This window comes from Girardinichthys multiradiatus, chromosome 6 (genome assembly GCF_021462225.1).
Source record: "Girardinichthys multiradiatus isolate DD_20200921_A chromosome 6, DD_fGirMul_XY1, whole genome shotgun sequence".
Lineage (NCBI taxonomy): Eukaryota > Metazoa > Chordata > Actinopteri > Cyprinodontiformes > Goodeidae > Girardinichthys > Girardinichthys multiradiatus.
Window position 1 is genome coordinate 19,487,606 of NC_061799.1, and position 15,706 is coordinate 19,503,311.

Here is a 15,706-nt window from a genome sequence, read left to right on the forward strand (position 1 = left end):
GTGTAAATCTATATAAAAATTGAAAAGCAAGAAGATTTTGGAGGAATCTTGAAACCAAAGAGTGGAAAGTACAAACACCTGGTGTACACAATGATGTATGTTTGCATCACTTTTTGGTTTAATTTGTTTTTTTTTTAGATTAGATCCTATGTGTTCCAAAGTGATTCCCATATTAAAAAAATAGAACCAAGCAAAATAACCTCTTTCATTAGGGGTGGGATGATCTACAGCTACATCTCAAAACGTTAAAATATCCTTGGAAAGATTCATTGCACACACAGAGATACGTTTCTGTTAAATGATGTGATTATGGCTTACAGTAAATGAAAACCCTAAAATTCAGTACGCCAAACAAGTAAAACCTGGATTCTTACTACAGAAAAGTTATATTTTTGCCTGCACATTTATGTGCAAGACTTGTGTCTCAAAAGTCATCCAGCACACAGTGATTAACACAAAAGGTTGTTGTTAAAGAAGCTGGCTGTTCACAAAGTAATGTATCTACAAGGATATAAATGGAAAAATGAGTGAAAGGAAAATGTCTGGCAGAACAATATGCACAGGCAACAGGGATAATTGTAGTCTTGCGAGGATCATGAACCGAAGGTCATTCAGGGGTTTTGGGGAGATTCACAAGGCATGAATGACAGCTGGAGTCAGTGCTTCAAGAGCCACCACACACACACAGACGTATGCAGGACATGAACTGCCAGGACAAAACGACAAGCGTTACATTTCTTCTGGTAAGCCACTCTCGAACCAGAGACGGTGCCATAAGCAATGGGGAAGACGGACTGAACTGATCTAAAATCTTCTTTCCCATTGAAAGTAAATTTTGCATTTCATTTGGATCAAGGTGGAGTTGCTTGAGGTACAGGGTATAGTCTCTACAATCAGTGTTGATTTGGGGTTCCATGGTATCTGCTGTTGTTGGTCTATATATACATTGTAGAAGAACATGAGAAGATGAGAGACATCAGACCCAACAATGCAGACCAGGTGCAACCTGGGCTTTTGGGGACATGTCCATGGCTGAGCACCTCTATACCACACTCACACACAATTAAATGCATATACTGTACAGTACATGGGCGTATTTTCCAAGAAGCCCATTTTCCAAGAAGCCCAGACTTCTGTGTTTTTATTGGGAACATGTAATCTTCAAATTCTTAAAAAAAAATTATTCGGGGTTTTTGATGGGTGTAAGCCAAAACCATCAAAATTAACAGAAATTAACCTTTAAAATACATCACTGTGTGTGTAATAATCCATCCATCCATTGTTTGTAACTGCTTGTCCTTGCAGGATCAGGGTGGGGAATGAGGATGGGGGCTGGTGCCTGTCTACAGCAGACACAAGGCAAGATGCATGGTACACCCTAGATTGGTCTATGCTTCATCTCAGTGTGTGTAATCTGTGTGAGTTTTATCTTTTTAATTGAATTATTGAAATTAATTTTTCGATTATACTCCGATTTTTTAGAAAGCATCTGTATTCTATCCTTTTTGTTTTGCATGGATTTCAGTTGTATATAATCATCAGGATGAACTCTATCTGGTTAGGTGGAGGTAAGGGAGAGAAAGCAGGGAAAAAATACAACATCTGTACTTGGTTATCTTTGTTAGTCCTCTGTCTTTTTTGTGCTGTTTAAAATATTTGTATAAAATATGTGTATTTATGTGTGTTTCAGATTTCATAATTGTATCTTCAATCTTTGCGTGTAACTGTTTGCACATTTCTTTGTTTCAGGTGTGAGCGTGGGTTTGTGTCCGTGTTTTGGTTTATTTTAGCTCATGTGAATTTCCTCCTCGTGCTTTCTAAGCTTTTAAACAAAGACATAACAAAGGACGCTGAATCATAAAAGAGGTATTATTTGGTTTCTGCTTCTGAACTCAGTGTCAACATTTTCTCCCTCATCCCTTACCAACCGATCAATCAATCAATCACAACCAAGTGTCTTTGTGATGGTAGAGACAATCAATTTCAAATAGAACAGAGACAAAAAAAAAGATGGGAGAGAGAGAAAGAGAGTGATGGAGGATGGTGGATAAACCTGACTGGACAGGATAGGAGGATAGGTAGGAGAACGGCTCTCAGATTGTATGTGTGTGTGTGTGTGTATGTGAGTGTGGGATCACCTTTAACCTCTGCAGAGTGACCTTTACAGTGGGGGCCGGGGCATTCAGGGCTGTCCCTTTGCTATGAGGCCGATAGGGGTGGGGATCTGACTTGTTAAGTGGACATCTAATCGAAGATGTTGATCAAATGCCTGCAAACATATGGACACGCATTATAATACTTACAGCCATGATGCAGAGAGCCTTTCTTCTGCTGGTTACCTTAGCGATGCAGTCTGTCGATCATGTTGCTCAGTCTTCAGTCAGTGATGAAATGACCGAGTTGTGACTTGGACAAATGATGCAGCGGGTGAAAACCAGTGTGGATAAAAATTGTGTGTTTTCATCAAAATAAATAAAATAAATAAACAATTGGCCAAATGGCATTGCATTTTCTTTTCATGATTTCTTACAGCTGGACTTTGCCGCCACCTAGTGGTTTGGACACATAACGATTAGCTTACATGTTTACCTTTTTAGCATTACATGTTGCTCCCACGGATGCATCTCCTACCATATTAAAATAAATTTTTAAATGAAGAGCACTGTGAAGGTAACAAATTGTCATTAGGTCATTTATGGCAAAAGTTAAGGCAATGTTTAATAATGTAAAGATGTGGCAGGAAATGGCACAAATGGACATTTGCAATAAATAACTTTGAGCTGGAGTTAAAAGAAAAACAAAAACAATGACTACCTCCTAAGATGTGCGATTAAACATTGGACAATACAGCCAACTAAAAAAACAAAATAGCTTTCCCTATTCAGTGGAGTATTATGTGAAATTAAAGCTGAGATTAGATGCAGATTTTTTGGGATGGTAATTTTACTCTGTGTCGTATAAGATATTATTAAACTCAAGGAGGCTTCAAAAATATGGCGAGGTTTGTTAGTTTGCAATGACTTCTGATCCCTATATCAAAGGTCTGGGTCATTGTTTTTTTTTATTTTATATTCTTTAAATGGTATTTGTGACATAATGAATCGGATGTCAATAAAAGATTTAGAAACTATTTTCTATATAATCATTTTTAAATCCAAACTTCTGTCTTTGGGAAGGTCGTACAAAGAATAACTGCAGTTTGATATAAAAAAAGAATTATGGCTACACAGGTAACCAATTAAAAAGGTTGAGACTTAATGAAAGACTGAATGAAAATAATTCAGCCAGATAAAAACAAAGGTTTGCATTTATTTTTATTTGCCGTTTTCAAAAGAGGAATCTTAAACCAAATAAAGAAGAATCCCTGTTGAAATTTAAGCACAGCCTCTTTTATAGACTTTTCGACAGCATATATACAGTACCATGTTTGGCATTCTACAACATAGGGCTTTAAATTTGAGCACAGTTTTGTTTCTACAAGCACACACTTCCCATATTTGGCATCCCTTAGCCTGTGGCTTCAACTGTCTTTAAGTACATTCAAGCGTTTTTGTTGTAACTCTCAGCCTTGACTCTGGCTTAGAAATGTGCTCCAAGCCCAACATGAGGCCTCGAGATCTAATGTGTTATCAGAGACTACATAACATACTAGGTATATGCATGTACTGTATAAAAAGACAATTTTTTTCCCCCCTTTTATTTGACAAAAAACACCTAACATTTAGTAATTGTATTACATCATTGTTTTGGCCCATTTCTACTGACAGAATTGGTGAATCTGGGAATCTGTAAGGTCCATCTGTGCCTGTGTTTTAAATTGCTGGTTGATGTTTTGAGATGTTGCTTGTATATTTCCACAAATAGTTTTTACATCATGACACCAGCAATTTTGTGAAGTGGACCAGTCGCTCATGCAGCAGCACATCCCCACAACATGCTGCCAACTTTGTACTTCACCGTTGGAATGGTGTTCTCAGTCTTGTAAGCTTCCAGCTTTTTCCTTTAAAATGTAACAAAAGGTCATGAAGGCCAAACACATTTTATTTTAATAAGACCAAAGGACACAATCCAAAAAATAGAATCTTTATCCAAATACAACCTCTAATCTGTCTTTTGTGTGTGTTGAGTAAAAAGTTTTTCCTCACAGAGCAGCCTTTCAGTTCATGTCAGTACTGGACTTGTTTCATTGTGGATAACGAGACTCTCTCCCTAGCTTCAGCAGCATCTTCAAAAGGTCTGTTGCTTTAATTCTGGGGTTCAAACATTTTGCACCAAAACATCTGAGACACAGAATTGTCTCCCTCCAAATGGTGTGAAGGTTGGGCATTCTCATGGTGTTTAAACTTGCATATTGAATTTATGTGCCACGATTTTACGACTGTGAAACTGTACCAGTCCAGCCTATGGTATAATTGGCCCTTCATGCTGCTTTGGACCAAACACAAAAAGTAGTATTATTTTAGATCTATTTTCTTTGTCATTAGGTTGTAAACTGTGTGCTTTTTTAAACCAAATCTTTTACAAATACCAACATCCCATAGAAAAAAAAAAAAAAAAAAAGTATCCATCCCCTTTTTGCAAAACTTTGATTTTTGTTTTTGTTATAGTTTCACAGACAGATTTGACCCACATGCAGTAAGCATTCAGGAGACAGATAAGGTTTTAACTAAGATTTTATTTACAGGGAACGTGGTGGTATGGGAGGAACCGGAACCAAGAAACCAACTGCAAGGTAAGTAGAGCTGGTAAGTAAAAGTGAATCTTCGAGTATCTTTTACTAAATAACAAGTCTGTCTTACTAAGTATGAGGAGTGATCCGCCAGGAGGGGCACTGAGGTTCTGGTGGTGGTTCTGCAGTGATGGAGGGTGGACAGGGTTCGCTTGAGGAGGTCCGTGGTTGATCCAGACAGGAAGCTACCAGCCAGTTGTTGGTAGGCGAAGTCAGGTTCAGGTATACAGCCTATGAAGGAGCACATACAAAGTTACATAGAGCAAAGAACAAAGCAAGAATTACTTGTGACTTGAGCTTATACCACTGAGGGCAACACTCGGGCAATGAATTGCTGGCAGCCTCCGTCTTAAATACCCTCCAAGGATGATTAAGGAAATAGGGAACACCTGTCACCTCTCCTCACGGTCTCCAGCGCCACCTAGAGGCTAAGCACAGTGAACAGCAACAGAAAACAGACAGCACTCATGTCCTGACATTTTTCTTTATTTTAAAAACTAAAAATAGAAATTAAATGTTTTTTTTTTTCAAAATTATAACACATTTCTTATAATAGAAAATTATCAAAACTTCTAAGTTGTTTTTTTTTAAAAGGTATTGTACCACATGTACCATTTATGGATTTAAATTATTTTTATCTATCTAGACTGAGGGTGAAAATCAATTCAAAATTTTAGTGATGTCAGATATTTTTGTCTGTACCCTTATCCATTATAGAATAAATGTGAAAATTAAATATAGAAAAATTAAATTGTTCAAAATGAGTGCTTTATCCAAACTGCTGTTGAGTAAATGACCAATATGAGAGGATTGACTGTCAAGCAAAAATGCCTTACAGTCAGTTTAATTCATTGTTGGGTCACTAATAAAATGGAAAACAAGTTGTGTGAAAGGCAGAATACAAAATGATTAAGCATGAACCACATGAAATAGCCCCCAGAAATATTGCTTACGGCCTTCTCTAAACTTTACGGGGAGGATGAAGCACTATAATGTGAGTGTTGGTCTGAAAACAATATCTCAGTGTGATACATTTAGTTTAAATCTGGTGACAATGACAACTTCATCATATGTTCCAACCATTTTCACTTCCAGTGTTCTCTAAATGAGGACATTATCACCCTAGAAATTAACTCGCCCATCAGGGTAGCCCTAACTGGACAAATTCAAATTATTTCATTGTCTACAAGGGAAAGTAGACGCACTCACAGTCTAAGCATTTCTTGTGCGAAAACTTTTAAGTTTATTAAATACATTTTTGAAGGTTGTATATTTAAATGGATTTGACATTTAAAAAAAATCAAATGGCTTTCCAGTGGACTTGTAATTTACTCTTGCACCTTGTTTGTCAGGTTTGGCTCAACCTATTAAGGCAGTATTAATTTTAGATTGAAACAAAATTACTAAAACAACAAAAAACACACCGCATGCTCATATAAACAGCATTTTTCTCTGGTCAGCATTCTAAGCTACACTTTTTATTCTGTTGCTGATTGGACAATAGTACCAGTCCTCTGAACCAATTAGACCTGCCTTGTGCTGACCTGGCTCATCCTACACTGCTCCATTAATCTTCAAATCAGTTGGCACAGCTGGCCCCAAAGGGTGGATTCATGCTGGTGCCTTGGTTCCCACCCCCTCCTCCCTCACATATGTAACAATACACAGAGGTCACGCCACATCATCTTAAGTCCAGATTTGACTAGGCCACTCCAAAAACTTTATTCATTTACTTTTTGTTTTGTTTGAATTATTCAGAGTGTTTCAGGAGAAGATTTGCTGGTGTGCTTTGGGTCATTGTCATGATGCATAACTTAAGCGCTCTTAGAAATACAAACTGAGCTATCAGTTTGTATTACTACAAACTGATAGAAATACAAAGAAGAAGATTCTTCTTCAAGGTTGTCTCGTGGACCCATCATCATCAATTATGATGAGTCTTTCCGGTCCTTTAGCAGCAAATCGGCACTACAGCATCATACTACCTCCACCATGTCTGATTGCATGTATGATGTTCTTTTTCTTAAATGTTGTATTAGTTTTGTATCAGATGTAATGAAACACACACCTTATGGGAAGTTCCACTTTTGTAAACTCAATCCATAGAACGTTTACGCAAAAGTCTTAAGGATCATCAAGAGGTTTTTTCGGATATACAAACAATATGAGACAGGTTTCTATATTCTTTTTGGTCAGCAGTACTTTTCAGTTTTGGAACTCCCACAGACGCCATTTTGGCATATAGCAACCTGATCAGGATGAAATAAGAAGCTTTAAGATGGTAAAATGAGGTTGCTCTGCTGTATAATGATGTTAATGTCAGTTGGTTTCCCTAAAGACTTTAATTCACGCAAGAGAACGACTTTCATCGCTTCAGATAGCAATGACCTTTTAGTTGCTAAGTAGTTAGCACAAGCTAATGTTAGTTCAAGCTAGTTCGTAAAAACTATCCAGTCTTTCCGTTTTCTTTGTTCTTACAGATATGTTTCAGGACTTTTGTTTGGCATAATGCTGGGTTAAACTCAGAACCCAACCCTATTAAATCAATTTTGGCCCAGGACTGGGTTAGCAAAATAACAGGTACCATATTTTTTTAAATAAACTTTAGTGTGTATTTTGACTTTGAATCACAAAAAAATAAGACTAGGGATTCAGTTAGTCACATCATGCTTTTATGACGAAAGAGGAGTTCATTTACAAGACAAACAGTATATAAAACATACACTGAAATAAAAAACAAATCATATCTTCTTTGTAGACATAGTACATTATCATCTTTCCCTTTGAGACCAAAGAGCAGTGGGACTGAACAAAACCTGGGTGATCCCTGGAGGAAAGAAGCGGTAGTTAAATCCTATGTTATTATAACTACACTATTTACAGTTCAACAGTCATTTTCCTCTGTTAGACATGGCAAGGAAGTCTACAGATTTGATGACATGATATGGCTAATTGATCTAATATGTACACGTTCTGTTCCTGTCATCCAAGGATCAAGATATTCTGGCATAAAATGTGCCTTTAAAAAAGTACAGTCAGATGGTGATGTAGCTAAAGAATCTAAATTTGATACTTTATGTATAACAGTCTGTTTAATTTGCCACTCATATCTAATTATGAGTTATTATCAAACATAATTTAATTAGACAATTCAAACTATTCCCTTTTAAGCAGCTCAGCATTTATAGTACCTTGATCTTTTGTAATATTTGTCATTTTACATCCACAAACTTCAACGGATTTTACTAGGATTTTATGTGACTGATCAACACAAAGTAATCCATAAGTGTGAAGGAGAAGGAAAAATATACATTGATTTCAAAATTTCTTACAAATATAAATCAGACAATTGTGAGTGCATTTGCCCTCCTTACGTTGATACATAAAATCTTGGAAACAAAAACTGTTACAGTCTGCAAAAGACTACAGAATGAGTGAAGTTCCACCTTCCTGCAGGACAATGACTATCAACATAAAGCCAGAGCTAACACTCAGTGGTTTTGATCATTATATATTTGTATGTTAGAATGGCCCAGACAAAGTACAGACTAAAATTCAAGCAATAATCTGTAGCAAGATGAAAAAACTGCTGTTTACAAATGCTATCCATCCAATGACTGAGCTTGAGTTATTTTGAAGAAGGAGAATAGGCAACAATGTCACAGACAAACCTCAAAAGACCTGCAGCTGTAATGGCATCAAAAGGTGGTTCTACAAAGTATTGACTGAGGGGCATTCCAAATGTCACACTTTCCAGATTTGTCTTTGTAAAAACATCTGAAAATGTTTGTATTATTTTTTTTTTATTATGCACCACTTTATGTTGGTCTATCACATGAGATTTGTGGTTGTAATAAAACAAAAAATGGTATGAATAGGGTAAAGGGGTATGAATACCTTCGCATTCGCTGTAATTAAAGTCCTGGGCCCTCATTCCTAGGTTTATGAGTTAGGAATGACTGAGAGAAATAAGCATTGCTACAATTACCTAAAAAAGAGAAATCAATGAATGCATGCTTAAAGAGGTTGGCGCTATAAAGAGAATATGGCAGAAAGTCAGAAAACAAAAGGATAGAATGTAAGAAATGTGCTTTCAGGTTGTAGCTATTATGTGCAGTAGAGATCTGGTACAAATATGGCACTAAACCTGTAAAAGGTTCCTCTAAAATGTGGGGAAAATAGATGATTATAAAACATTGGCTCAGGCATAGTATAAAGCAAGTAGAAATCTGGTGCCTTCTTGGACATCAAAAAGAAAATTCTTTCTCAAAGTGCAAACCTGGGAACGAGTGCCAGCCACATCTACATGAGCTTTCCAGGCCTTGTACGAACTCCATAGATCTTTAGGAGACTGACAATATTGAAATAAAATGAATAAAAGTATCCGATGAATAATCTTTTCCCCATACAGCATTGATCAGTCCCACCCACCTGCCTGGAATATCAATTGCTCTATCTACAGTTTGTACGTCAGGGCAGATCATTTGTTTGTGACTAGATATGTGTAAAAGTACAATCAACCCAAGTAAACACTTGTTTCTCCTTTAAGACGCACCTTGCTTTTAAATATCTGTAAATGCATAATTAATCTCCCCTTGCTTCAGTTGGATTGCGCGCATTTTCTCTGTTTATGAGCAGCAACAATGGCACCTCTTGCCGTCGGTCCAGGTGTAGGTTTGAGTTTGGTACTACCAACCACTTTATACAAAAGGCATGCATAGATTCAGCCTGTTGAGACCACAAGCTAGAACACTGCTTGCTCTTCAGGGAATCAATCATTCGCTGATCCGAGACAGAAAAGAGCTGTGAGATTCTTGGGGTCTCTGTCATGGATGTAATATACCGACTGATTTCCCCTGCCTGACCTGCAGCTTGTAATCAAATTAAGCTCACTCCTCATAACTTAAAAAAATAAAATAAAATCAGACCCCACACACCCATTGCTATTGCTAAAATCTAACAGTCAGTTTGGTCTCTTTATGTTTTCAACCTTTCTGTTTATTTTGTCTCCACAAAAAATACTGGTGCATCACCTTAATGTTGCTGTTGCCGATTTTGACCACTTGGTGACAGTGTAATCATATAAAAGGCCGAGATTTCTTACAGCGCCTAGAGTGGCCTACAGGTTAGAAGGAAGCAAATATCTGTCCAAGGTGCTTCGGCAAAGCTCTTTCCAGATAATTCTGAATATCTGCAAGCAGTGACAGTTTGCCTCCAGTAAACCAGGACAGTAGATACAATTTCCATCTGATTCTATGATCTTTTGTTCCAGCTTTTCAGTAACACAGTCTTCTTAGAGGAAATGAAATAAGGCAAATAATCACCCAATCAGATGAACTCACTTCTCTGTCATCCCATTACTGCTCGTCTTAGCTCTAATAAATTCAGCTCCATTCTAATCCAATCAAAACAGCAGCTGTAGGAGTGAGAGATGGTTTTAATCCGAGCTAAAGCAGAATCTGAAATAAAAGAGGTGGGGAGAAATGCTGTAGAAATTAGTGCTTTAAAAGGTAAGACTAAATATCAAAATAATAGCAGCACTGCTTAACATAATCTGGAGCTGCATGGAAACAGTGGAACAAAGCAAAATTGAAATAATTCAGGCTTTGTACCTAATAATTGTGTAATTATAGTGTCTGGCGTTTACTTTGTTTGTGTTAATAAGGAGTTCCCAAAGGGAAAGTGTCTTGTTGTAGGATTTCTGCTCTGCTGCTGTAGAAGATTTGTGCACTGCCTTAGTTCACATAAAATAGCAATAAAATCCAGGTTTTTGCTCTCATGGTGGTAACATATGAAAAAGTTCAAGGTGAATGAATACTTTTGCAGGGAATGCATATAGGAAACAGTTCACTGAGCTGTGGCAAGGATAAACCAAAGGAGGCAACACAGTATTATTTTAGCCTTGTTATAAAACAACCATAGCAGCAGAGATAAATAAATCTGGTCTCAACCAGAGCAAAACAAAACACATCAGACACTGTCAGCCAGAGTAAGGTGAAGGCTTTGCTGTGAAATGTTATGCAAATGTGCCTTTTAAAGAGAAGTATTAAAATAATGACATGCCAGGAATTTTCAATTAAAGTGTTTTACAAATCACTAAAATCTGTAATTATCTCAAGGACATTTCAAGTCAAAAGTACACAATAGATTTTTTTTAATCACATGTTAAAGTGGTTTCTGTAGTCTTCAAGGGCTTTATGAGGATTGAACAGAGAAAATTGCTTCTTTCCAACCCAAACCACTCTCAGAAATGTCACTGTAATAAATGGACCGCCTATATGAGCAGGCAGACAATGAATGTAGGTTTTCACAAAAAACAAATGAACAAAAACTCCTTTCTACATTTGTAAAATAGTGTATGATAACCTATCATCAAGAGAACATACATACAGTACAGTCCGTGGATTCTCATAGCCAAAATACATCCCAGAGTGGCAAGGTGCAGTCTGGTAAAGTTCAAGATGAGGTTTTAAAGAAATGGTCGGGTGTGACATGGGAACCAGTTTTTGTTGTTGTTGTTTTCAGGGAACTTGGGTCACCCCTTTCATCCTAGTCTTCGCTGATTCAATCACTGCTCTGTGTTTGGTGGCATCACGAGTAGCGACGAATCATTACACTACAACACCGACCATACAGAACATGTGTCTACTACCACACAACCATACTCCAGCCTAATACTGTGAACAGGGACGACGGAGGTCGGAAATGCTAAGAAGACGGCAGAAAGAAAAGAGGAAGACGACAGGGGAAAAAGGGGAATAGGTAAGATAGGGAAATTAAATGAAACACTCTCATTACACTTACATTTCTGCATGATGTTTACACAATAATAGTCAACAATCACTACAGACATTCTTACTGTCTTCTAAACCTAATTTTCACTGAGACATACCAGGACATGGAAACATCAGAGGGCTGGTTTGGGGAGGAGTGACATCCCATGGTGGCAACATCCTGTTCTCAAAACCATGGCAGCCAACATGGCTGCAGTTAAGGGGCAGTGTTCAAAATTAGGCCAGTTTTGTCATCAATTCTCATTTGGTCTCATGAATCTTTAAATAGCTGTTTAGTTATTCATCTTGACAAAGAGTGTGTGGTTTCATCATCCCTGACATGGGATAAAAATGGATTTTGCATAAATCATCTTAAAGGAATAAGAGAGTTTCTCCCCCCTCCAGCAAATTATCCCCAAACCATGAATGTGTTCTAAAAAAGTAGGTCTGTCTTTTGATCAGAGTTCTCCAACTTTTTCACTGCATGGCCTCCTTAAATCAGAAACATATGTAACCAATTTACTTTTTGCACGTACAGATGGTTCAAAACCCTTTCATGTCCTTATGTCATTAGAACACAATTTGCAACTCTCAATATAATTTTCTTTTTGCCATATTTATAACCATAGAAAAAACTTGGATTTTTCAAATTTTTTTTGGTAATTTGCATGTAATGTATTAACCAGCTAATCTTAGCAATGCTTCTTAAATCGATTGCATCTGTTATTTAATTACACTGACCAAAATAGATAGAATTTGCCAAAAAAAAGTCACAAAAGTAACATAAAGAGCGGTGAGGCAGGCTCTGATTCTATTTTAAAAACTGCTCTTAGTAGATAGCCACCCTATAAGAAGTGAAAAATATCCTTCCATGTGACGCGTATTTATTACTGCTAACTGGTGATAGGAGTGACGATAAATGCATGTGACTCTTGAGTCGGGGATGTTACTGCTTTTGATTTGTACTTAGAAGTTTCCAGTTGAAAAAGTCAAACAGAATCTCCACCCCAAGTCCTAATTGTGTCTCATTGTGTTGGAGGTCCCTGGCCAACCACTTGTACAATCCTTACATAGCTACCATGTGTAAAAGGGAAAGGGCTCGAATAAAAGCTCTTTGCTACAGTGTTTTATCGTAGAACATATTGAAAGATACCTTGTTTTTGGCTTGTATTGCTAACAGCATTTAGCCAGTTTACCAAAAAGTACAGGAAATTCCACTGGTTTTCCAACTTGCAGCTAGAACATAATTAGGTTGGGTGTGGTGCCATTGTGAGATTTTAATTTTGGTATCTGAGGCTAATCAAACCAGCATTAGCAAATCCTAATGGCTTCCAGACCTGCACTGAGAATGTGCTCAACTCGGGTGTAATATATTCTCGTGCCCTCGTTCTAATTTTCGATGCTATCGCATAGAGCATTAATGCTGACTGTGTGCTTTACACCTGAAGAATAAAGATGCCTATTCATATTGGTATTTTGTCCTGTGTGAAAAAAAAGCTCAGTGGGCACTACCTACCTGAGAATTTTGCTTGTTTGATATTTTGACAATAAGTAAAATGAACGAATATAAAATTTATGGTTTAATTAATAGGTGGTGAACTCGGGTCTTTGAGTGCCAGTGTTCTGCAACTTTAAGATGTTTCCCTGGTCTAACACACCTGAATTAAATGGCTGAATTACATTCTCAGCATGCAGTCAAGTTATACAATGTTCTACTAATGAGATAATTAATGGATTCAGGTCTGCTAAAGCAGAGAGACATCTGACACTTGCAGGCCACAGGCCCTCAAGGACTTAACGCCCCTGGTTTAGTTTTTCTAAGCTATTTTTTATCATCAACATTAACCATTGGTTTATATTGACTGGGGTTTCTGGACATATTTTTTAGCCTTGGTTCAGTAAACAGACTAATGCTCACAGGCTTCATTTAGTTTACTTTACAAGGTGTTGAGAACAGAATAGTCATCCATGGAGGGCGGGGTACTTTAAAACAGTGAACATTCAGTAGATCACAGACAACAACAACTGAACTGAATAAAAATAAGGGACAAACAAATATGCAACGTCACACTTAAAAAAACCTTTTTTGTTATTTTTTGCCATTAAGACCACAGTACTACTCTCCACTATACAATGCACATGGTGTGGGTAGGGTGAACACAACTTCATTTACATTTAAATCCTCGGTCTCCAGCCAGGGACCCTCCCAAAGGAGGACCCAGTGGGGGTGTATGGGGGAGGGGGTGATGGGGGGGATGCACTGGGCAAGGGGGCAGAGACATTTGTGCGGCAGCTGTCTCAGAGACAGAAAGAGAAGTCAGCATCACAATTATAGACATGCGTTGTGCTTGTGTATGCTATGTATGACTGTTGTTCCTACGTGTTTGTGTAATTCTGTACTACAAACCCAGTGACACCAGATGGTCTTGTGAACACCGGGACAGCTTGTAAGATGGCAGTAGTGATAATTACATAACTAAATGCTCAGTCTATAAAAAATTCAACCTACACAAACTATGGCTTTGTTTCTTCACTCACAAATTTCCATTGCCTCTTGGAGACTGAGTGTTGGCTATATGGCTATACATACAGTATTGCGGGAATGTTACATTTAACAAATAAATGTGTTAAACAAAATCTTATTCTGTTGGCTTGTTACGTCACTCTACCTGAGAAAAACTGCTATATGTGATCTACTTCGTGTCATCCCCAGTTTGGAGAAGTGTTTGTCTTGTGAAACTACGTGTCCTGTCTCTGCCTCTGAGTTTAACCAAACTCTCCAGGCTGCTCCCCCCGGGCAGCACCAGGAAGGTTAGGTGGCCATCAATGCAGCAGAGAACCGGTATACAGTGGTTTGTGCAGTGGACCGTAAACACAGGTCAAAAGGCTTATGTATTCTTGCTACTACTACTCAGAATACACCCCTGTGCACATCAACCTGGACCATTTGCTCTCTCTTGCATTGGTGTCTTTGTTTGCTGTGGTAGCCTGTGTCTGGTGTTCCTGATTTTTAATCATCTGACTCACAGGCAGCCACAGCAGCTCTTGGCCGTCGCACTCGTCCCAAACTCACACAGCTCATATTTGGGTGGAATCTCATAAAGAAGTAAACACCAAATGAATATTTATATTGATGGTCTCCATGACGTTCTTTACCTATCTCAGATTTTTTTTTTTCACTGGTAAAGTTACCAAAAAATGCTGTTCATGTTGCACATTTCAGTAATCATTGATGGCTATTTCTTGCTACACCATTATCATCGAGCATGACTGACTGCAAGATGGAGACATTAAACCCATTTCATTTTCATACATAGGCCAAATTAAATCACAACTCTAGTTTTGAAGTGGGCACTCAATTTGGAACAGAGCTATAGACATGAGCTATATGGTGCTTTCAAACTTCTATGTGAGTTAACGGCTGTGTGTGTTTGCGTGTGTCAAACACGTTTTTGGGACGTGCTCATGCCTCCCCTGAGGGACCCCTGGCTGCGTTGTTTCATATCATTTTCATGTTAAACTTCCTGGTCCCTCCTGTAGAGCTCCCTGTGGTTGGTTCAGATTTCCGGAACGAGTACTCCACTGTAAAGTTGTTCCTGCGTTGGCCACGTCCCCGGCTCCACACGAACAACAGCAGGAAGCAGAAGAGAACAACTCCCAGAAAGGTGATGCAACCCATGGCCGTTGAAACCAAAATGGTGGTCAGGTCCAAGGTAAACTTCAGGAAAACCCGTGTGCTATTTAGATTTGTGTCGTTGAAGTACTCCCCGCTGTACAGAGAGCGGTTAATAAAGAAGGCGGAGGCAGAGTCTAGTGACTGACCTCGCACTGTAAGAGTGGCGAAGTAAGTGTCATTGCCACCAGCATTTGTAGCAATGCAGATGTACGTTCCGCTGTCAGTAAGCTGAGCGTAGCGAATCTCCAGAGTACCACTAGGGTGAACAGTGATACGACCTGAACTCTTTGCTGTGATTCGTCTACGCTGTGGTGAGATCCAGATAATAGCAGGTGTAGGATCTCCATCAGCTCGACATACAAAACTCACTGGCTGGCCTTCCCGAGCAACCACCTAGGAGAGTTGGTAGATCACACGATTGAATATACATAGAATATTCTGTATATACAGTAGGAAACATTAACATTTAGAAATTTTAGAGAACATTTGAGCTATTTAAAAAAAACATAAATTGAACTATCCTCATTA

General features: G+C 38.2%; 1 protein-coding gene across 2 annotated transcripts in view; it reads right to left on the bottom strand.

Moving 5' to 3' along the window:
• Window positions 1-7,379: 7,379 nt before the first annotated feature.
• The window catches only part of LOC124870511 (leucine-rich repeat and immunoglobulin-like domain-containing nogo receptor-interacting protein 3), a 62,788-nt gene continuing 54,461 nt past the window's right edge, over window positions 7,380-15,706 (bottom strand). For both annotated transcript variants that reach the window (XM_047369243.1, XM_047369244.1), the window contains exon 4: window positions 7,380-15,571. In XM_047369243.1, coding sequence (XP_047225199.1) covers window positions 15,002-15,571 — 570 coding nt within the window. In that variant the 3' untranslated portion in view covers window positions 7,380-15,001. The remainder of the gene's footprint in view (window positions 15,572-15,706) is intronic.